Source organism: Lichenostomus cassidix, chromosome 8, assembly GCF_008360975.1.
Source record: "Lichenostomus cassidix isolate B80296 chromosome 8, HeHo_3.0, whole genome shotgun sequence".
Taxonomy (NCBI): Eukaryota; Metazoa; Chordata; class Aves; order Passeriformes; family Meliphagidae; genus Lichenostomus; species Lichenostomus cassidix.
Window position 1 is genome coordinate 18,416,441 of NC_139489.1, and position 23,093 is coordinate 18,439,533.

General features: G+C 34.3%; 1 protein-coding gene across 5 annotated transcripts in view; it reads right to left on the reverse strand.

The window, feature by feature from the left end:
- Nucleotides 1–23,093, reverse strand: part of CDC14A (cell division cycle 14A) — a 49,515-nt gene continuing 26,422 nt past the window's right edge. Inside the window, exons 7-17 of one of the 5 annotated variants that reach the window (XM_085068200.1) lie at nt 22,339–22,401; nt 19,102–19,189; nt 17,242–17,472; nt 15,801–15,939; nt 15,276–15,432; nt 13,156–13,271; nt 12,534–12,665; nt 11,405–11,533; nt 10,130–10,448; nt 6,908–6,984; nt 1–1,800 (exon numbers count right to left, since the gene is read on the reverse strand). In XM_085068200.1, the coding sequence (XP_084924326.1) occupies nt 6,940–6,984; nt 10,130–10,448; nt 11,405–11,533; nt 12,534–12,665; nt 13,156–13,271; nt 15,276–15,432; nt 15,801–15,939; nt 17,242–17,472; nt 19,102–19,189; nt 22,339–22,401 (1,419 nt within the window). In that variant the 3' untranslated portion in view covers nt 1–1,800; nt 6,908–6,939. Of the gene's footprint in view, nt 1,801–6,907; nt 6,985–8,433; nt 8,991–10,129; nt 10,449–11,404; nt 11,534–12,533; nt 12,666–13,155; nt 13,272–15,275; nt 15,433–15,800; nt 15,940–17,241; nt 17,473–19,101; nt 19,190–22,338; nt 22,402–23,093 lie in introns of those variants that run through there. The other 4 variants (XM_085068201.1, XM_085068199.1, XM_085068202.1 and 1 more) reach the window with 4 other exon arrangements.

The following is a 23,093-nucleotide window of genomic DNA, read 5'->3' on the forward strand; positions in this document are numbered from 1 at the left end:
TGGCTTATATAGGCATTTTATTATCAATTAGCTGTAGGTATATATATATCTACATTTCAAAATTAATTGGTATTTTATTAAGGAAAACTATTTATAACAAAGTACATGAGAAAATTCTTTATAAGAGGTAGAATTACCATTAATCTATGTCATATACAGTATATTGTATATATATATGCACACACATATGCTACTTTGTGTGTGTATATGTTACATATACACAGTTGGAAAAAAAGTACAGTATTGCATGTAAATTTTATTCAGTGATTTTGATTTTTATAGCTGCTCTCAATATTGCTTTATAACACTATCAGTACAATTTTCTATACCACTTTGTGATCTGATCTTTTAAAATAACTGATATAGCACCTAACTTCAATTGTAAAACAAATGCAGGGTATTCACAGGTCTTCAGGAACAAAGACTGACAATTCAAACAAGTTTTATTTTCAAGTTTCTGTAGTTATTGGAAAAACAGGTAACAAATCGGTTTTGTTTTTGTCTTGTAAATTAGTGGCAAATCAAATCCTCACAGCTGCTTATATTCTTTTGTTTACTATGCACTTGTGGAGTTCTGCAAATTTTCCACATGATCTATAGTACCTCCCTGTAACACCATTTCATCCTAAGCCTTATTTCTAATCACATCTGACTAAACTGTATGTTACATAGAATAAAGAGCATCTTTACTACTGACAAAAATATTCCATGGTACAGGATGCTACCTTAGCCATATGCTTAACAACTTCAATGGTTTATGAAGCATCCAATTGGTAGATGAAAATTTAATACACTTCCAACATTTACTTTGTGTTGCTAAGGAAATTGTACATATACTGCCAAACGTAGGTTAAAAACATGCAAGTATGCAGTGCTACCTAATTCATTGTACATTTTTACCAACTTCAGTTTGGTCTGCCTTCATTTTTGCAGCATATATTGCATAGCAAAGTTAACATTCTACATTGAAAACAAAACATAAATCCTTTAGGACAAATTGAAAGAGTATTAATTGTACAGTTGAATCATCACATAAATTACTTTTCTGTTGAAGTGAAAGATGTAATTACATCACATCTCAACAAATATTTTCCCTTTATTTTTCTTTCATAGTGTTTCCTTAAGAAACATTAGCAGCTAGAAGTAGAAAGCAGACTATTCATCAAGTGCTTTTAGTTGATATTGTAATAACAAGTCTCTCACTAGTTAGACTTCCATCAAGCTACCAGAAGAGCGATTAGTAAAAAAGTAAATTACATTAGGCTCTAGGCAATAATGATGGACCCATAAAACAAGAAAAATCTCTTGTTCATAAAAAAATTTATATCTTTGATAAACATGTACAAATTCTTTAAAATACACATTTTTGTAGCAAAGTAACCCCTAAATTAAAATATATTCTAATTTTTACATAATTTTTATATATAGTTTACCAAAATATTCTCTTAATATATATTTTAACACTGTACACAAGTTAATAAATGTCTTAATGAAACTCATTAGAAATATATTCAAATAGTCTCAAAATAAAAAATTTAAATTTGTATATAACATGTGGTAGTAATTTCCATAAGTTTAACTTCAGTGCATCTGCAGTAGTCATTAACAATAAACTTCTGCCTGTTAAGAAGTCTCCTCTTGGTGTAAATGTTTCAATACATCTTGTATTGAAGGTTCCTCCTTTTATTAAGCAGTTTCTTTTCTTCAGTTCTTCTCCATCATAAAGGACACCGATCTGGAGAGCTCAGATTTCACCAAAGCAGCAAGGCTTTAGTACTGAACATATTCAGACTGAAGGGACTGCGCAGAGAAGAAAAACTGATTAAAACTCATTGGAGAGGTTGTATTTGTACATAACATGTAATTTTCACTTCAAGAGGAGAGAAAGGACAGGAACGAGAAAAATAAACAGAGTTGGAGGGGGACCTGAATCTCTGCATAGGTAAAGATGAATAAAATAGAACACATTAAAATCTGGATACAGTAAAGTCCATCAACCTTCCTGTATCTACACTGACTTTTCCAAACCAATTTCTTGTGATCCTTAAAGAAAGTGTTACAAATGCTTTAAAATACCACAGTTACTGTAATTGAATTGTTTCCACCTATCCTGAATGAGAATCCAACTGTTACTGTAAAAACAGTCAGCTTACTTTAGATGTTGATTCAGGTAATGATATAGGAAACATATGGTGTAGCTCATTATTAAGGAAAAAAGCTGCATCAGCAATTATGCAAATAGATACACTTATGTATGACTACTAAAACCAGATGAAAATGAAACACTGCAAATGGTTAATCTGGATTAGTAAGAATTCAGTAAAATTAAGAGAAAACCAATACCTGGTCTACTGTATTTATTTACATTTCCATTACTCTTGAAGTCTAAGGTTTTATTAAAAACTGATTTATCAGTTTAGACAGTATGCAATCATTTTATTATATCCTATACAGACGTGTTTAAGAAGTCATTCTGATTATTAGTAAGTCTTACCTGAGACAACTCATCACTGTACTAGTATGGTTATAAACAAATAACAAATAAAAACCCAAACATATTTTAAAATTGCATTAATTAATCAGAATTAGGGAGAACTACTGGAGACCAACATCCTTCCTAAAACAGATTGGAACCTCAATCTTCTCTTCCATTTTCCTACTATTCCTAACCAGTCATTATAGAAATGCTCTTTGGCACCTGTAGTTAAACCTATTAGTAGAAGTGCATAATAAATACATTTATATATACTTTTATAGCTCTAACTAATATCACACAACCACTTTTCCCCCAATATTTTAAGTCTCAGTTATATTTCCAAAGTTGTTTTTTATATGCATTTTCTCATCTTGAAAATTTGAGCCCAGCTGGATATTCTTTCCTAGGTTGAAAAAGTGCTGTCAGCATATAGATTTGAATGCCACTGACTAAAAAGGGTTTGGTTTTAGTAAAGACAAGGCAGAAGGAATAGCCCTTCATTAATGAGCACATGAAACTTCTGCTCTCTTGATGATCCTCAAAGGCTTCTCATTTTCAGATGTGTATTTTAACAACTGGAACGATGGGTACACTTAATCAGTGCAGTATTTGAAATGGATTCATCAAAACTGAATCCTGAGCAAAGCTGATTAACAAACATTAAAAGAAGCATGAAATTTAATTATATACTCTCATATGTTATACAGTAAAAGATTACTTTAAGCTTGGACAGATGGAAGATGACCAGAAAGCACTGTACACTCTTAAAACCAGCAAGTGTTAGCTACAAAGAACTATGAACACTAGTCCTTCACTGAGCAGACAGTAGTAGCCAGGAATTCTACACCATGATTTAAATAAGGAACCAAACCATAAATTAAAGATTGTAAAGTTTAAACTGTAATTCTTAAAACTGTTAGTAATCCAAGTTACAAAAATACAGGGAAAAAAAGGAAACATATTTTAAAAATCCCACAAATATCCAGCAGCATATATTGTTTGGAAACAGGATAGCACGTTTTGGTAATTTCCACTGCAGATGGGGTAGGCAGAGTTTATTTACTTTCAAATGGAGGAATATGTTTTTCAGTGTGTTCCCACCTTCATCAGAACTCTACTTCACATTGCAATGCTTTCTTACTAATGTTTCAAAGCCTTTTCTGAATACAGGGCAATAATTAAATCTAAACAGCATTTTTTTCCACATTAAACAATGTGACTTCACATAAATTTCTACTACTAAAGACATGGTGATAGCTGTAACAACTGAGATGTTGTAAAGTATACAGACTCACATTCGAGTCTGAAAAAATTAAATATAGCAGGAGAGGCTTGTTGGTTTGATTTCTTATGCATTTTCAGAGAAGTAATTTGTTCTCTTAAATCTCTTCACATGTCTGAAGAGACTGACTGTAATGTTTCAAAGGCTGTAATTGTGATTTTTTTCTTTTTTTCTTTTAAATCTTTTGAGGAGTTTTCTCTTTTAAAATTTATATTTGCCATGACTCAAAGTATGGCCTATGCTTCTGAAAGCTCTATTAAAAACAAAAAACTCCGATCCACTTTTACAAGTCATATGCTGGATTTAACAAAATCTTATTTAAAACAGAGGTAAAAATAGAAGAAAAAAACCCCAAAGAATTTACTGCTGAATAGTAATGGTGAGAATGTAAAACCAGTTAATGGAGAAGAAATCTCAATGTGTAGAAGAAATCTACAGGGGTCCCATGCTGTGCCAAGCTTGGCATTTTACACCCAAGTACCAGACATTTAAACAAAGAACTAAGAACTAGATAGTTTCACTACAGTTAAGGATATCTAATGAAGTTTATGCTGGAACAACTGCTTAGCTCAGTTTCATTTTTCTTCTTCAATAGGAGGCACAGAAAGCCTCCTAGAAGAGAAAAGCACCAGATCCACCTAGGCACTAGAACTGTATTTGCAGACATGCAACTGCAGGACCAAGTCAGCCTGAATTCACTTTCAAGACAGAACACCCCTATAGCATATAGGACTATTTGTTAGGATTTGAACATGCACTTTCCCCAGACAACTGAAAAAATGTAATTTAAGATTTTTGAATTGTGCATCAACTCTCCCAAAACACTGTTGCAATAGGAGTGTTGCTGCAGGCAAGAACTACTGCGAATACACAAGACCCACTAAACTAATTCAGGATGCATCAGAGAAAATCCATACACACATTCAGTGATCCTGTGGGTCTTACACTTCAGCAAGATGCACTAGAGTGTTTGTTTTTTGCAAAGCCTGTCCTATCTTCATTAATTGTAAGCTCTAATTAAGAAAAACTATGCTACAGGTAAAGATGATCTATATGAATTTTAAAACACTGCTAACACATCTCAATTTTTTTTGAAATGTTTCCATCTTGCCAGTTTCCATGACAGCTATAGAAGCAAAAGGTGACTCATCTTAAGACTACCCAGTTACATATTCTCCAATAAAAATATATTTTAAAGAGTGGTATTTAGATTTAGAACTATTGTAAGAACAAAGCAAAAATCTTATAGCAGTAATTTAAATGGGATTATACTTGAAAAGAGCAATTCTGCGAATTGTGAGAGATTCTGTTTATTCAAAACACATACTTTGTGAAATTTGCTAACAAAATATTTCTTCTTTTTCACTAGAATAGCAAGTTTTCTGTCCTTTGAAAATCAGTATTTTCTTCTGGATTATCAGCATAAACATGATAAAGTGGATTATAAGGTTGCACTGATGAAGGACAAAAACCATTAGAGAAAAATAAATGACTGACAACAATAGTCATGGTCATGGTTATTTTTTATTCTTCTTTTGTTAACTGGAATGTGGAACAGCAGTATTAATGCTGTCTCATTGCACAACAGGAAAAAAAATATTAGTGAATAACTTTGTCTTCCATACTGGGGGAAAAACTCACTAACAAGTTTAGTGCACATAAATTAGAACTGAAAAATTACGGTCCTAACCATCTCAAAATGCTCCTAAACCACTCATGTTAATAAAGATAGAGAGATAAGAGAGATGAGAGAGATAGAGTGATATTCTAAAATAAAAGTACCTGCATGATCACAGCTGGGTAGTTTAATATCTAACTCAAGGAAAGGAGGTTTTGGCAATAAAGAGAAAGGGAATTAATATGTAACATTCAAGAGTCCTTTGATGAGCTAAGTGAATAAACAAAGCAGCAGTACATGTAACAGACTCTGTCAGGTACATCACCTGATGTGCTCCAATTAGAAAGAAGTGCAGTGTAACACAAACACTTACTGCAACAAGCCTAGGCTTGGCTGTCACGACTTTCAAGTAATTTCAGCATCTGAAGTAGTGAAGTGGAAATGATTAAACAGAATCCTGTTTTTAACAGAATTCTTCCAGAACTGATACTAGGCCTTGATACTACATATTTTGCTCATGAGCTTCAGACCACTGATAACAGCTGGATGTCAGGGATTGAAGTGGTAAGAAAACATAATTTTCCTTGGCTGGTTAATCGGTCCCATTAAGAAGAGGGGAGGGAGAGGAGAAAAAAAAAACCCAACCAACTACATAAAAAGAAAAGAGACTATGCTTTTCCACAGAGCTCCACGTGAAAAAAAAACAACAAACCAAGCCAAGAGACCCTCGGGGAATGCAGGACATGGGACTAAACTACAAGAAATAGAAGTCTCTATCGTCAATGGCAAGAAGTCTTTTTTTTCCCCCCCCTCCCCCTCGGCTTCCAGCGTATCACAGTTAAAAAAGATAAAACAAGCCATGGATTTATAAACAAGACAGCACTGAATAGCAGCTTTCTGGACCAGGAAGATTTTCAAAAACTACAGAAGTTGAACACTTTCCAAAAGGGCTTTGAGCCAACTTAGCTTATCAAAAGAAAATCAAGTTGAAATGACTAGCATGACACTTCTTCATGATAGGAAAATAAGGTAACAAAGGGCTATAACAGTGATATAATAAAGAGATACAGAAAGTTTCAGGTTGAAAGTGAAATAGTTTTAAGCATGACTGTGTTCAGTCAGTGGGACGAATCTTTCTGAAAAATTACACTGTCCTCAAAGTAAACCATCTGTATTAGCCACTGAGATGCTCACAACCAGACAGAAAGCATTCAGAGATTAAATGATCCAAAAATCTACTCTTGTCTTAAACCTCAGGACATCACAGTAACTACACTCAGTCAAGTATGAATTTAGTGCACTCCTCTGTGACTGTGATAGATGCTATATGGTACATTTAGAAGCAAATGCATTAATCAGAACATATCTGAAAAACATTCCAAACAGGAACACTTTTTAACCATTATTATATTGAAAAAATGTTACTTTACACGTAAATCAGAAACTTGCACTTTGCATGACTTGACTCTTGCTAAGAAACGCTTCTCACATCACAGCATATAATAGATAAAATAGTGTATTTTTAGCTCACCTCACTCTTCAGAGAAGACTGGAGATAAAATCTCATTTAAAGATCTTGCTGCATTTGACTGTATATAACCTGTCCTCCTCAAGAGCAAGGAATATCAAACCAAGAATTATTCAAAGGTTACACCTTTATATCCTTCTGTGCATTACAAAGTCATTAAGACAGGTAGGAAGAAAATTAAAGATGTTCTTAAAACGGAAGAAACATGCATTTTAGAAAGGTATTTTGTTCTTCAAAAATGTTCTCCATTCAGTCTAAAACTTTACATTATGCCTAACTTCTCATTTAAACAAATGTTTTAAGTCACTTAATAGTTCTACTGCAAAGAGAACATTTCCTTCTTCACTGTAATGCACAGAGCTGTAAGTGCCTCTCTGCTGTCAACATGGCTATTTCACCTGTTCATTAATTGCTCCTTTCCTCTTCCTCAACCTACACAGTAACCAACTTTCCTTGCTTTTCTCCCTTTTCCTAAGGCATCCTTATCTAAGAAGGGAAGGCCAGCAACAATACTGCAGGCGTCAGTTACAGTCTGGAAGGTTAACTTACATTTACCCTCTCCCACGAAATTCTGGAGAATTTTTGTGTCACTGCCAATTATGTTGAACCTCAAGGGTTATGAGATTAAAGAGAAACACAGCACTATCCTAGAATTTTGTGAATATCTAGACATAAAAAAGAAACAAAGTGTCACCAGTGCTTAATTTTCTGTCCTATGCTTATGGAACAAGCCCACTAACTATGTTAAAAATAATTTTCAGCAATAAGTTATGGCATCTACCTCTCCAAAGGAGATAACAGTTCTTAGTTTTTAAGATGTTATATTTACATTCTGCCTTTTAAGCTGCTTGAGGAAATGGGCTTACTGCTTCTGTAATGCTTTATATTATCATTTGGTATTCTTGTAAATGTTGGCCTACTGTGAATGATGTCAGCTTATTTTCATGACTAGTCACACTACAGTTACAAAGAGTTTCTTCCCCTTATGGTGCTGCATGTAGGTTTACATGCATATACTTTATGCATAATATGTAACTGTGATTAGAATATGGAAAAAGCCCTTTAAGAAATGCTGCTGGTAGCATATAATTTACAAAAGAAACAACTGAAAAGAATGGGAATGGGCTGACTCTCCAAAAAATTATTGTTCAATACATTAAATATGAGACAATATTGGACATGAGACATTAAAAACAAAATCAAATCAGCCAATCAACCACTTATTATTAGGAGAAGTGATTGCCCTCAACTACTTTTGGTATACCGACTTTTAGTTCTTTTAGCATGTAGGATTGAAGATTGGGAACACCTAAAGGATGACTTTCCAGAGCTATCAGGAACAAATGAAAGACTCAGTGTGTCTCAAAACAAACCTTTCTGGTTTGCTCTACAGCTTTTCACATCTCTCCTCATCTCTATGCCTGAAGAAATTAAACCAAATTAGTTAAACAAGAACACTTCTCTTGTCCTAGAACTTGTTTCATCATAGAAAAACTAGTATGGTTTCTATATCCCACTTGAAAAATCTCAATTATATACAGTTTATTTCAATGCTGTGTAGTAGGGAAAAACACAGCCAAATTAAAGATGTAAAGATGTGGCAATATTCAAGAACTCCCTGGCAAACAAGTTACTATTGCTGTTTAAAATAAAGTTTACACTCAATTTTAAACTCAATGCAGAACAGTGATTCTAAGATCATGCAACATTAGCATTTATTTCCACATAAGCTGAAGTGGATAAGAAGATATATGTGTTTTTTTCAAACGAGGAGTCTGAAAGCATCAAATATTTTGAAGAGCTGCTTTAGGGCAAGCAGATTCTACCAGAGTAGGAAGTATCCACTGAATAACAGAATACAGAATTATGTTCCCTCCACTAACTTAATTTTCAATGTTCTTTCTATACAGGTCAGGTTTCAGTCACACATGCAATTTAATTCCACAATGGAACAATAAGCATTTATTTCCTACAGTCATCTATCCTCAGAAAGTGCAATTCATACTCCCAAGCTACAAATATGTGGCTTCTGAACTGCAAGTGGTGCCACATCCGAGCTGTTAACAAGAGGGTAGGTCCTCCACTTCTGCAGGGAAAAGAGAACACAGCCCATGAATGATCTTTTTCAAGACATCTTCGTTACATGCAATGTATGTTAGCTGTCTTAAGACAGACTCACCACACTCAAAATCACTAGCAGGTATAACACCAAAACTTACTTTATACTAGAACAATTTATCAGTGGTAAGGAAACAGAAAAGAGATGTAAAACATCCTGAAGTTAATTTTACACAAAGCCAATTTTATTTCCATCCAGTAAAGAAAATTAAAAAATCATGTCAGTACTGGTCAACACAGGATGACATGTTCAATTTATTGTAAGCAAAAGTCAATGAAAAACAGTGTACTATTTTTTATAATTAGTAGGCTATCAAATCTTTGGAAACCATGTATTTTAAAATGCTTTAGATTTATAGTAGTAGATATGTTTATTTTTTTTCCCCTGGAATAGATGAAGTTATTTCTGATTTCATAACTGAAGTTTCTCTAGTCTCTCTTCTCTGTGTTTTGAACAATTTTGAACACTTTGTAAAATAGAAACACTTTCAAGTAGCGTTAGTTTATCAGTACATCCTCTTTGTACAGACTCTTACACAGAAAAAGAGCACAAAATAAGCCCAAGGCAGCAAAGCTGTTGAGGAATGAAAGCTTCAATGTAAGACCATAAGAAATATCTTGCCCTATAATACTTTTCACATTTGGTGTTAGAAAAGGACTAAGTTTCAAGTCAAGAGCCCTAATTGTTTAAATGAGCCCGATCTTTAAGGATGTTCTACATTCTGTTCACTATGATAATACAAAGGCTTCTTCAAATCTGTACTGCATGAAGATAAAGATACATGATTAATTTAGAGACTGTGTTATGGGTAACTGGAAATAAAATCTAAAGGGTAGCAAGGTCCATCAAAAAAGATTTCAGAAAAGGTGGTAAAGTTCAAGACTGATTTATTTTCATGAAGCTTCCACACACTAGATCTTTACAAGAGATGGAAAAAAATGCAGCTGAAGTGATAGGTAACAGGCAAAGGTGTTGTTCAGAAATATTAGAGGAAGTTGGAGAATTATGCTGAGTTGGGAGATTTTTTTGCAACAGTTTTGCTAACAGAAGCAAGGAAGAAGAGCATCAGTGAGCTGCCTGAAAGTGCTGTTGTGACCATGACTTACAGGAATTGACTCTGGTATGGAGCTGGAGGAGTTGTAAGGCCCATAAAGGAAGGTTGGTGCATACTCATCTGTCACGGCGCTGTGAAAACTGCTTGGGCTGCTCAGGTTGATGCCACTACTGCTGTTTCTGTTGTACAAGTTGTTGTTCAGTTCACGGTTTTTTCTGTGTGGCAGCTGCAAGCTGCCATTCAGGTGACTGGCGATATGGCTTACAGAAAAACCTGTCCTAGAGGACGATGATGTCAGTTTGCTCTCATCATCATCTGAAGCAGCATACAGGTTCCCTAGAGAACTGGCTAGTCTGGAGTTTATGGAAACGCTGAATGGGAAACACATGCAGGGAAAAAAATATACACAAGGTATGTAGAGAGATATACAAAAATGTAACAGACAATTCAGAAGACATTAGGTGAATAACACAGACCATTCTGAAATAATCTGTGTTTGCCCACAGGTTCATTTTCTAGCTCCCAAGTAATGAAAGCAGAATTCCTTGTCAGGCTTTCCAAGTTTTGCTTATTCAAGCACTACACCATGGCCAGCTTTCACTCCTGTCAAACCATACACACATGCAGGAGATTGTGTTAAAAGGTTTAGGCAGTATCTGATTTACCCTGAAGTATTTTGGGCACATGGAACAGTTTAAGAACACCTCTTCTGTTTCTTGAAATCAGTTTTGTGATACAAGCCTTCAAGTAACCAAGAAGGCTTGGTTATATAAACCAATATAACAAAATTTGAGAATAAAAATAGGGTGTCCTGAAATATTTCAAGTTGGTTACTCTCTTCAGGCAAATATTTGTGCACAGTTATTAAAAACACATTAATTGTTCTGAGTTTCATTTAATATATATAATTACTTAGGGCAATAGTAATAATGGAACTAAATAGTAATAAATCAAGGGTTCATAAAAAAATATATTAATTACCACTCAGTATTCTGAGAATAATAGTATGTGGACTTGTGGGAATACCCACAAAACATCTATAAACTGAGATAAGTGAAAAAAACCAAACCAACCCACTAGTAAAACACAATACTGTTCCTGACAACACAATAAAACTCTCAGACCAGTAGCATAGATTTTGGATTTTGTTTGTTTTTTAAACCTACAGGTAACTGAAGTTTGGCTAGTGGAACAGCAAACCACTTTGTAAGTAGATTTAAGTCTTCTTATAACCAAGAGCCGCAAGCACTTCACAGACGGCAGATGTGCAGACAACCCCTGCCGCACACAGTAAGCATTTGTACCAAAATGAGAAGAATTAAAAAACCTTTTAAGGTTAGAGCCTGAGGATGTGGAAAGTCTGCTTATTCTTTCTGCAGATGGTGAAGCAACTGCCATCACTCTGGAGGCCTTCAGAGGAGATATGGATCCTTCTGTGCTACCTGAAGTATTCAGTCTAAAAGGAGTGCAGAGTGCCAGTGAGAAGCAAGATTTTATAATTAAAATATACATCCCAAACATATACAGTCTTTCAGTACACAGACTGGTATTTTAAAAAGTGTGAATTCTCAATCTGAGAACTCAACAGCAAAAACTCAAATTTGCCAGTTAAAACATCTTTAAAAAAAACTTTGCAGATATCCCACTCCAAGTATTTTCCCTGATGAACCTTATTAAACACTTATAGGCTACTTTTCACCTAGATAATTTATGAAGGCCAAGTGCCCTTTTTTATAGCTTTATTGTAAATTTTATCCTAAATTATAGAATTTTAAATGTAAATTTGAGTAAGACTACTTTTTGAGCTCATAAAGCAAGTATGAGTATAAAAAACCAGAACTGTAGCTTTCATGACATCATTTCTAAACGAACATTTTCACAAAGTTGCACAGAACATATACCTCTTTCTAGGACAGGATTCTTAATGACAAAATTCTTCATGAGTTCATAATGAACTGTTATGTATGTTACACTGGACTACTCAAGAATGCTACCATTATGGCTGTCCATATTAATTAATTAGAAAAATTAATTTTCTTCATCCCTAGACCAAGTGGTATAACAATCAGACCTTAAAGGATGAAAAAACTTGGGTACAGATCTCCAGCTACAAGAAAGAAGAAAGACACCTACAAGCACCGAAACAGTAAAACATTCATTTCCAATGGTAGCTATCTGGAGTAATCCAACCCAAAAGTTCAGGTCACAAAACTGAAATAAATGTGCTCTTTTCAGTATTAATGCTTGATAATGATACAAAATTTGTCTTACATGCTGCATTTTAGATTCAATGGGGTAAGGCATGCAATTTGCAGGCCTTGAAAAAAATTTTCCTGCCTATTCTCAGAAATCTGAAATTGCTGATCAATTAACATGATAACTTTGATCCAAAACACCAAAAATTAAGACCCTAGTCAAGCAACATACATTCAGAACTAGAATTTTAAAGTCAATACCTGAAGGGTTGTGATATTGACCTGGTATGCAGTTTCATGTCTTGCAGCCTAAAGAAACAAAAGCAGCAATCTTTATCCAAGGATAAAAAGCCTTTCCCCTCTGCCAAATCATATCCGTGTGTCTCAGGCTGGCTTAAAATATAAGAACAAGAGTGAGAACTATTGACAATCATGGTTTTAATTTACAGTTCAAGAACAGAGATGTATTTCCAGTTTATTTTCACAGTTCACATTTTTATGGGCTCTGAAAAATTCTAAATTTATATAAGGAAAACAGAAAAGTAATTATAGAAAGACAAGTTTGATGAAGAATATTTTGTTCAAGTTGTAAGTTTTAATGCTTAATATAAATTTGAAGGTTTTGAAGTATTTTTTACATTATCTTTTACTGCTACACAGTAAGAAGGTATCCTGAACAGGGATACAGAGGGGAAAAAGGGAGAGAAGAAAAAAATTAACAACCCAAATCTGCAACTGATAAACACATACCTGGAGAAATTTCCAACACAGGAGGTGGTACAAGTAGTACCATTGCATTAAACAAGATCATATACCTGCCCCAGAGATCTGATAGCATGGGCTGAATTTAAAATTGCAAATGACCTCAGAATGGTTTAATTACCTCAGAGCTCCAGTTGTAGCAGAACAAGGCCGTCTCAGACTTTTTAAGGCATTAAGCTTATCTCCCTGTGTCATGCCAGTCTGAGCTTCCACATCTGCTTTGTCCTCAGAATCATTCTAGGAAACACAAAAGTATTCAAGAAAGGGAATCTATCAAATTCTAGGAGCAGTGTTGTTTCAAAGTACTGCACATCTCCTCGACAAAGATTAGAATCCAGAAGGCTGCTAGACCAGACGTCTGCAGACTGGCACTATTCTTTGATAGTTCTAGTACATTAAATGTGTCTGTATAACACACTCACATAGGACTTTTGCAGAACCCAAACTCAAAATCAGTTCAAGATGCTTAAGCCTAATGCCAGCATTTATTTACTTCAAGGAAGTCTGTTTTTATAGAATGTGAACTTTCTCCATAACTATTTTTAAAGTTGTCAGAAACATGCAAGGGAAGCAGTAACACAAAAGTTTGTTATGCACAGTGTGAGGAAGAAATTTGAATAAAGCTGTGTGTCCCACAAGAGGAGCTAAAAATCAACTTTACTAAACTACTAGATTTACAAAATAAAAACCTGAAAGTTCTTAGGATCTCCATAGAAGTTAGCTTTGAAAAAAATGTCCCCATGTGAAGGAATATAAAATGAACAAATTTCAGAGTTTTATACTCACTTCTAGCTTTAGAAAACACTATAAACTCTAAATTATATTAAAAGTGTATGCCAACACTGTTTAAATACCTGTTTATAGTTTCAAATTTGTCTCAAAACACTTTTCTAAGTCCCAACTATTACAGAGAGACAGTATCTTAAAACAGCAGAGAAATATGCATGTTACACAAAGCAAGAAAAAAAAAACAACCCTGATTTTTTTGCCCAGTGGAAACAAACTTATACTAATTATGCTTCATTTGACCTCAGATGGAATATTTTTATTACTGCACTTCTGTTGTGCTTAAGTGAACTCACTGCTCTGCATAAAACAGAACATTTTTTGCCATTAACCAACATAAAAGACTGACAATTAATACAATAGAAGGTAAGCAAATGTGATGGTCTAACTGTTGTATTCTTTACAGGAAAATACAAATATCTTAGCTAGATTTCATTGGAGATTACATGCTAGGCCATTGTTACCCATCATCCAGCCACAATGCTGATGAATTTTGTTTCACTGTCTCTACTAGCTCAGAAGTTATTGCATGTAGCTGTCCTCTCTTCTGATTCTTTGGTATCAAAAATTTTGGGACTGGGAACATTACTTTGTTTTGAGCTTCTAGAGAGCCTAGTTTAATGAGGTCTTGAGATATAACCAAATATCCAAAAAGATAATGAGGTAAGTTTAATATGACATCTGTAAAAAAGTGAAATACAGGGAAACAGCACCTTTACAGAAATGCATTCAAGATGCTCTTCCAGATTATCATGGATGCTTATTTTAATTTATACTAATAATTATATGAAAAATGTGCCTACTACATGCCTGGTCATTTACATCAAGCAAATGGTTCTATCAGGAACCTAAAATCTCTTTAGCCATGACAGACCTAAGAAGAGATCAACCAACTGCATAGTTCCTCTAGACTGTTTCTTACAGAGAATGTAGCAAATTACAGTTCTAGATTTTTACTAGTTCAGAAACAGAACTATGATCACTTTAATTCAGACTTCATGCCTGCGCTCCCAAAAAATAATTGTAAAGTCCTTAACCTAAATGTACAGATCACCTCATCTTTAACACTGTGATAAAGGAATGGAAACTTACACACTCCTGCACTATTAGTTAAAAACTTGGAATAAGCAGGTTTTTTTTTTCCCCAGGAGGAAAGCTGACTTTGTTTTCCTTCATTTTCAAAAAAATCCCAAAAATCCTGAGAGAATGACTTCAAATAATGCAAACCTTTTGAGGCTTGCAATATTACCTGTAACAGTTTTAAGTATTCCTTGACCTTTTTTATTTTTAAGTGGAGATTTGTTCTAATTATGACCTAAAAAAAAAAGTTAATCTGAGAAAAAGCAATCTAATAATAATATAAGCCTAAAAAAGCCAAAAATCTGAAAGATATCTATAGCTAGTTATTAAAAGCTCAGCTTCAGTCTGCTTGACTTTTTTCCTAAGAACACTTACCTCCTTGTATTGATCCAAATCTTGTGCTTTACTCAGACTGTCACTGATGGAAAAGTCATTCAAGCCACAAAGAACTCTGTTAAGGTTTCCATCAACTCCTCGCTGTTTCTGCTTGGATCGGATGAGATCTCCCTCCTGCCATAACATTTCTTGCTTCCTTTAGGATACAAAACCAAAGCCATTCATATAAACAAATTTGCATCCATATAAAAAACCACAGGAAAATATGCTATGCTTACAGACTGCCAACATTTGAATCTTCTGTACACCTTCATCTGAAAAAAAATTTACAAGTCTATCACAAATAATTTAAAAAAAATCAATACTTATGAACAAGGGACAAAATGCATAGAACTTCAGAGAAAGTGGAGTTCTCACTTCTGAGTCAGATTTCAATCCTGTATTAACTAACTTTAAATATATTGAACAGGCAAAACCATACAAATGTCAGTAGACAAATTTGATCCTATAGATAGTGGAAGATGGATAAGGATGTAGAGAGGCAAAGAAAGCACATATACATACTCTTCCAAGAAGTGTTGCTGGGGTCCTATAATAGAGCCTGGGCGACATATTCTTATCCAAGCAATGGCTTCAGCGTGTGTGAACTTGTAGTGCTTCATTATGTAACAGGCAATCAGTGTTCCTGTTCTCCCCAGGCCAGCTACAGAAACACAAGGATCAACAGTCACAGATGATGTAATCAGCATTCCACAATTACCAAATAAAAGTATGGGATACAAGATGGCTATAACTTCCCTGCAATGTTATTCACCATCTTAGTATCTGAAGAAAGAATTTCTGATTCAGTATCCCACTTACCACACAATTCAATTTCAGTGCTGTAGATATAGGAAGAAATATTTCACACTTACAAAAAGTTAGTGTTTAAAAGAACACCTACAACAGTGATCATTCACGGCACTTGAACAATTCTACTCCAAACTTTGTTTAAACGAAGGCCAATATTTTAAAAGAAGTTGTGATCAAGCTGGATACCAACTTCATATTTGTAATATCAGTAAAAAACCATAATCAAAGTACCCTCGAGAGGCCAACACATATACCTAAAAATCATGGTGCAAATACATGTCCCATCACAATAGAGAGCATCTTCTGAGCCAGCAGCTTTTTCTTTTTTAATCAGTTTTGTTGTGAAACTAACATATAAAACTATTCACTGCTATCTGTATGAACAGCAATGAGTATTGCCCAGCATACAATTTTGGATACCAAGAGCATAAAATAATTTAACCAGATTTTAATGCCTGAATTTCTGACTTCTAGCCACAGTAACAACTTGTTGGCAAATAAACCTATTTATCTTTGATATTCATATTTATTGTTCATGGGAAAACTGTGAATACCATTAGTCCTACTTCTGATCAGGCAAGACATTTGTCTCCACAATGTCCTTACACAACTCTAAACATAAATCAAGCTGAACCCTTAAAAGCCTTTGTTAATCCCCCTTGACTAAGCATGTTTTGTGTTTTTTCTGGCTGGTTTGCTGAATTAGGCTGGTCTGAAACGCTGGCATCACAATAACTTACATCAACTTGAAATGTGGAATTCATACTCCACAGAAAAATGTAGAACAGTCAAAAAGCACAAAGAAAACCTTTTAGTGTTTTGCTTTTCCTAGACAATTATCATAATGCTGTGAAAGCATAATGCAAAAAAAGAAACCTGCATCCACTAAATCTCAAGTTTTCAAGTTGTATTAAAAAACACAGAACAATGAACAAAAGATTGTCAGTTACTGCAAGTAACAGCGTAGGATGTAAGGACCAAACATACCCAGGAAAATAACAAATATTTGGCATACATTTAGCCAAGTACCATAAAGCATTATTACTCTCACAATCTGAAAGTGCTATTTGTTAAATGCTATATTTCTGGGATTAATTCTGTGGTTTTATACTTACCTAGAACTAAAATCTGAGAAACAACTAAGTGTACATACCTTTACAATGTACAGCAATGGCACCATCGGCATTTTCACAGATGTTCAGGAACCTCTGAACTATACTGTCACTTGGTGTGCTGCCATCTATGAAGAACAGATCATAATGCTCAAAACCAGCATCAGTAAAGCGTTTTGCCTCATAAATTTTCTTGTTTAGTCTTATGATTGATGTGACGTTATGCTTCTTGAAATAGGGAAAGTAGGCTTCAGGTGCATGAAGAGGATAACCTATAAAAAAATAAAGCCACAATCATTTATTGTCATAGGTTCACAAAATTCAAAATCCCACCAATCAAAATTGCCCCAAAACCTTTTCTGAATGACAACATACTAATACTAAAAATGCTTTAATACTTTATTCAGAATAGACATGTTAAGTGATATTAAAAAATTGACCAAAAATGCTCATGAAGTCCACTTTTATTTAAAAAATGTATCAGGAGGGAAAAAGTCAAAACACAGTCTATGTGAAACACTGCTGTCTCCGATTAAGGTCCAATTCCTCTCTGCACAGAGGGTTTATGCATAAAGCTGGGGACATACATTAATTCAGCATTTCAAAACAGCTGTTTATCTATAGTCAGCTGCAGATCAAAGAATAAAAGCATGCTTTAAGAAGAAACACTGTTTATGTGGAAGATAGATTGCTGATCTATATTATGGACAAGAGAAACAGTCGAAGAATAAATTACAGTACCAAAAACATTCTTGTCCTACTGTGAAATAAGAAAGCTTTATTGTCTTGATTCTCAGTTGAGAGACAAAAGGATTCTCTAGCTGAAGATGGAGGGACAGGGAGGGAGGTCAGTGACCAACCACAACACAGCTGCTCAGGACAAATCATATATGCATTAGTAAATGCAATTCGAGTCACAGCATAATGAGAAAAATGTAGCTTTGTAATGTGTACTGACAATCACCTGGGAGAGAGTTACCTGTAGTTTCATAACTGGATTTTAAGTGTGTTAATTTAGCAATTTTCAGTTATGTATGTTATAAATAAAACACAGGTTTTCCAAATTCCACAGAACAATTTAAGTACATTTAGAAAAAATCCTGCAAAAAGGGACTGCAACATTGACGAAGAAACCCAAACCAACCTAAGTATCTTCCTTCTGGATTTTGTTTAAATTTTCAGTGGACGCTATGCAACCAGCAGCATAGTGTTAGTCATAAAAGAAACATGAGAGAGCAGAAGAACAGGGTGGGGAGGGAAGGTAGATATTCAGAAAACATGTTCACATAAACAACAGGACATAACACAAATATAGCCAAATTCAGAAAAAACCTAATTGTTTTGACTACAAATTTTGACTACTAATTTGTAAAGACTACTAATTGTAGTCTTTAAATGACTGACTTTCCTTTTAGCTGGACCAAATCTCTACTTTCTCTCTCAGTCGAGTTTCTCTTTTTCTATACCATTAGAATCACATTCACATTATCCCAAGTATCTTCAGTAGTAAATGCAAGCTTCTTTTAAAAGTCTCCAAGTCCGTGTTACAAAATTCTTAACAGAGTCTCTTCTGTGTTTTATGCAACTCACCTTTAATTCTGCATACTTATTGTATCAGGTGTCAGGCTCCAGGAGAAAAGTAAGGCACCCGAGTTTCTCAGGCACTTTGTCACAGGATAAAAGTCACTGACTGTTAGAAGAATTGAAATCCTTCTGGCAAAGAAGAATTCCAAAACTTCTTAAATTAAGTTCTATGATCATATATAAAATGCTCACTAAACGATTATTTCTGAAGATTAAAAATTATCTATAAACCTCTATTATCTTCTGCCCATTTACTGTGACTGCTTAACCTGTTGGAAAAATAAGATCATAGAACAGGTTTAAAACATATACCATACCATTTTCAAGTTTGCTTTTTGGGTGTGGTCCACTAAAAGCCAAAAATTTTCCTGGAATAATCCAGTTGAAGTCACCATTTTCCACTCGCTACGAAAATTTCAGAAGAGAAAGAGGAAAACATTTTAATATCTGTATATGCAAGGTACAAAAAATTACTCAATATTTTAGTTTATTCTTTACTGTGTTCTTGTTGCATTAAAACAAAACACTTCCAATGTAACCAGCTAGCTTATCTATATGGGACGAAATCATAAACTGCTTCTGAGATAGGTCTTAATAAAATTAAATGCAAACAAAATTTGCTGAAGTTTTCCAATAAAAGCAGGAAGATCCTTTATGCAAGATATTTCTCCTTTAGAGCGTTCAGTGTTTTAGACACCTATTAATAACACTGACAAACACCAATATTGTTCTATGTTTTAATCAAAAACTATGGAAAAATGCTTCCTTGTAATGCACTAGCTAAAAACCCCAATTCACAGAAAACAAATAAAAAACCAATTAACCTTCAGAACAATTATCCTTTCCCTGTAGAAACTGAAATTTACATATTGGCATAAGCTCTGATGAGCCAGTAATCACAGAAGAAAACTGTAAATTAAATAAAGATACTAGATTTTAATAAATGTTCAAACTTATGACATTTTGCATTTCTTGCTCAATTTTAAATGAAAACCTAAAAAGGCTCTTCAAACTCTGTCACTGCTGAAAATGAAAGCTTCTTTGGAAATACATAAGATGAACTGTAGTTCAAAACTGCCTTCTTTTCTTTTTTTAATTAAAGACTGCTCAATCCTCGTTTGGCAATGCAGTTATTCTCAGCATGACTTTTAAGGACATGGCACACAGTTCAGCTGCGTTATTAAGCTGGTGGTTTTAGCTCTCAGCTCTTCCAAACACCCTAATGAGTGAAAGGTTCTGATAATGGACATCACTGTAATCAATTCACCAACTGTTTGCTTAGCTGAGCCCATTAGGCTTGCTCCCAATGTCCCTGCACAATGGAAACTTCTGCAAGTTAACCAGGTTGCATAAGGACTAGAGAACCAAGCTTAGTGCCAAGGCAGGACCCCTGCCCCCATTTGTATCACACACTGCCAGCTCAACACTGTAGCACCTCAACTCCCTTTAGAGAAGAAGTACTGTTCAGTAAGCTAAAAATATTTTTTGTATTTGTATCACCAGTCTTATTAGTGGATTAAGTTCTTTATAGTTACAGGGGTTATGGCAAGTAATTTAAATTTTAATCAGCATGAACTACAGGTATCTATGTATGTGTGTGTGTGTATATACACTTGACATTACATGCAAACACCATTATTATTTAAAAAAACAAAGAACGTCAGTAATTAACTTCCAACAAAAGGGGAATCAGCTGCCTTGATAACACAGTAAGAACTATAAACATGAAATAAAATTTCTTTTTTGCCTGAGCCATTTAAGTCGTATGCAACTTTTGTCTACATAACCACACATTTGAAAATCTAACATAGCAGAAATCTGCAACATTCAAAGTTTTTGAAATATACCACAGGACATAACTAAACATAAAGCTGACCACAATGTGTAAAAAAAAAATAGAAAACATACCAAAAAATGGACAAAAATTTAAAGATGATTCCAAACATTTACTTCTTAAATTCAGCAAGCAGCATACTATAAACATCATTCACATACATGTACTTTTCACAAACCAAAATAATGTTAAGCCTTAAACAAGATAATGGGATACCTTCAGTCAATTATTTTAATACTCTTTTTCAAGCAGACTAACACCTAACATATATATAGAATCCTAAGAATTCCTAACTACCATTTGTTTTTAGAACAAACTTTTTCTTTTTGTACATAAAGTAAACAAAAAGCGGCAATTCCATACTTTTAGTTCCTGTTCATTTAATTTCAGTAATTCAGCAAAGGCTATACCAATTTCTCAACCTAATCATTATGAAACATTACAGGATACAGAAATCCTTCTCCAAATGCTTTCAAGCTTAGTGGAGTAGGCAGTTTTGTGTTACAGGCTGCCTACTGCAAACATCTATTGTATAGATGTGCTCTCAATTAACTTCTTCCACTGTTTATTCCTCTTCTGACTTCACTTTCTTGAACATTTATGAAGCACTTAAGTATGTATTTGAAATACATATAGCTAAAGGAAATGCTTCTAAAATGGAAATTTTCAAACTAAGCAACTTTATTCTCATTACGTCCAAGTTTTCTAAAAACTGCAACAGAGGGCAAGAATAAGGGAAGAATACTGGCTACAGTAAAGCAACACGAGTTTAAAAAGAGAGTTTAATTTATATTCAAATATTTGGTGCACCTCTAGTTTATATTTCTTTCTCCTTCACCAATACAACTACAGGAATTTATGGGTGTTCCAAAAGACAATGTGCAGTAATCACTGACTTCAGAGAAAACACTTTCCCTTCCTTGCAGTGAGACATGGTAGACAAAGACCGTGCAACTATTCTGGACCAGATGTGTGTGTACACCTTCTGTGCCTGAGATTTCCTCTGCACACAGTCTACTCCACACATACAGCATGGCATATTTTAAAGGTTCTTAAAGCACTGTAGCTTGAGATAACTTTCTACAACCAGCAGATAAAGGTGTGCATGTTACAAAGCATCTAGAAGCATCTAGAGTCAACCAGAATATCTATACTTAGGTTGTAAGAAAGTTGGCAGAACAATGAATGACATCTGTTAGCTTTCTGAGACTGCATTAGGGAAATATTTTGGATGTACTTCCTTTACTAGAATTCTATATAATGCATCCTTACTAAAAAAAAACCAAACCAAAAAAAACACACCAAAAAACCCTCAAAATGTACTTAATCTCTGTGGCTATAAAAAATTTGCCATGTATTTGGGACTAATAGGAATGGCAGAAGGAGCTAACAAGTGCTGAAATAAAACATTCTGTGGGTCAGCTGAGAGACCTTAGATTGAATGCTGGGAGAAGGCTGGGAAAGCATGAGAGAGGTCCCAGAAGCCAGAAAGGCTATGAGAAAGCAGCAGATTTGTGATATGATGCACTGAAATTCAAGGATAGTAATCCTGCATGTTCTTCACAAAAAGCATATAGGTTTCCATGTACATAACTTACATATGAACACTAGGTTTTACCTGAATTAAAACGTGTTTCCAGTACTATTTAAATTGGGGGATACTGTATACTCTTATTTTAGGTAACCTAAACACATTCAACTCATTATTAAATGTACAAACCTCATAGTGCTCATATTCATCCACATCAAATGTCTTAAAGTCAAAAAATCCATGCTGCAAGGCCTAAAAGGCAACAAGGTGTCAGTTTACACTGAAATACAATATATAATCTCATTTTATAATACTTTTTTGAGCAAAACTGAAACCTTAAATGTTTGTGGTTGTGGCTTATTGAAGCTTTTATGTTAAGACAGCACATTTTGCACAGATTAACAACACAGACAACAAAAACTCCAACAATGTCACTGAAACATTAGGCTCATTATTTCCCCTCCAAAGACATTACGATGGGACATAAGGTTGTTGCATATCACTTAAATCGTATCATTGATTCTCCACACCCCAACCTGTGTGGGGTCTTTTTCTGTGAGGCAGATGCCAAGTTAAAAAGCAATTCCCTTTTTGTCATACACTTATTTAATGATTCCTACGCCAAATGTATTTTCATGCAACTGGACATAACAAAACATCAAACACTTTTATTGACTTTCTGCACTTAATATGATACTCTGGTTTTACCACCATAATACCTAGGCAAAATGGCATATACAGAATACAGTGCCATGTATAATCTGTACTTTATTATTTCTTTCAATACACATTTCACAAGTAGAATAAAGTCCACTAGACTACATTAGACAGTATTCTTTACAGGACTGAAGAAGTTTTGCATTCCAATTTAGTACTATTACTAAATATGCCACTTTTGTACTAAAGATTTGTGTAGAATAACCATATTGAAAACTATTCTATGA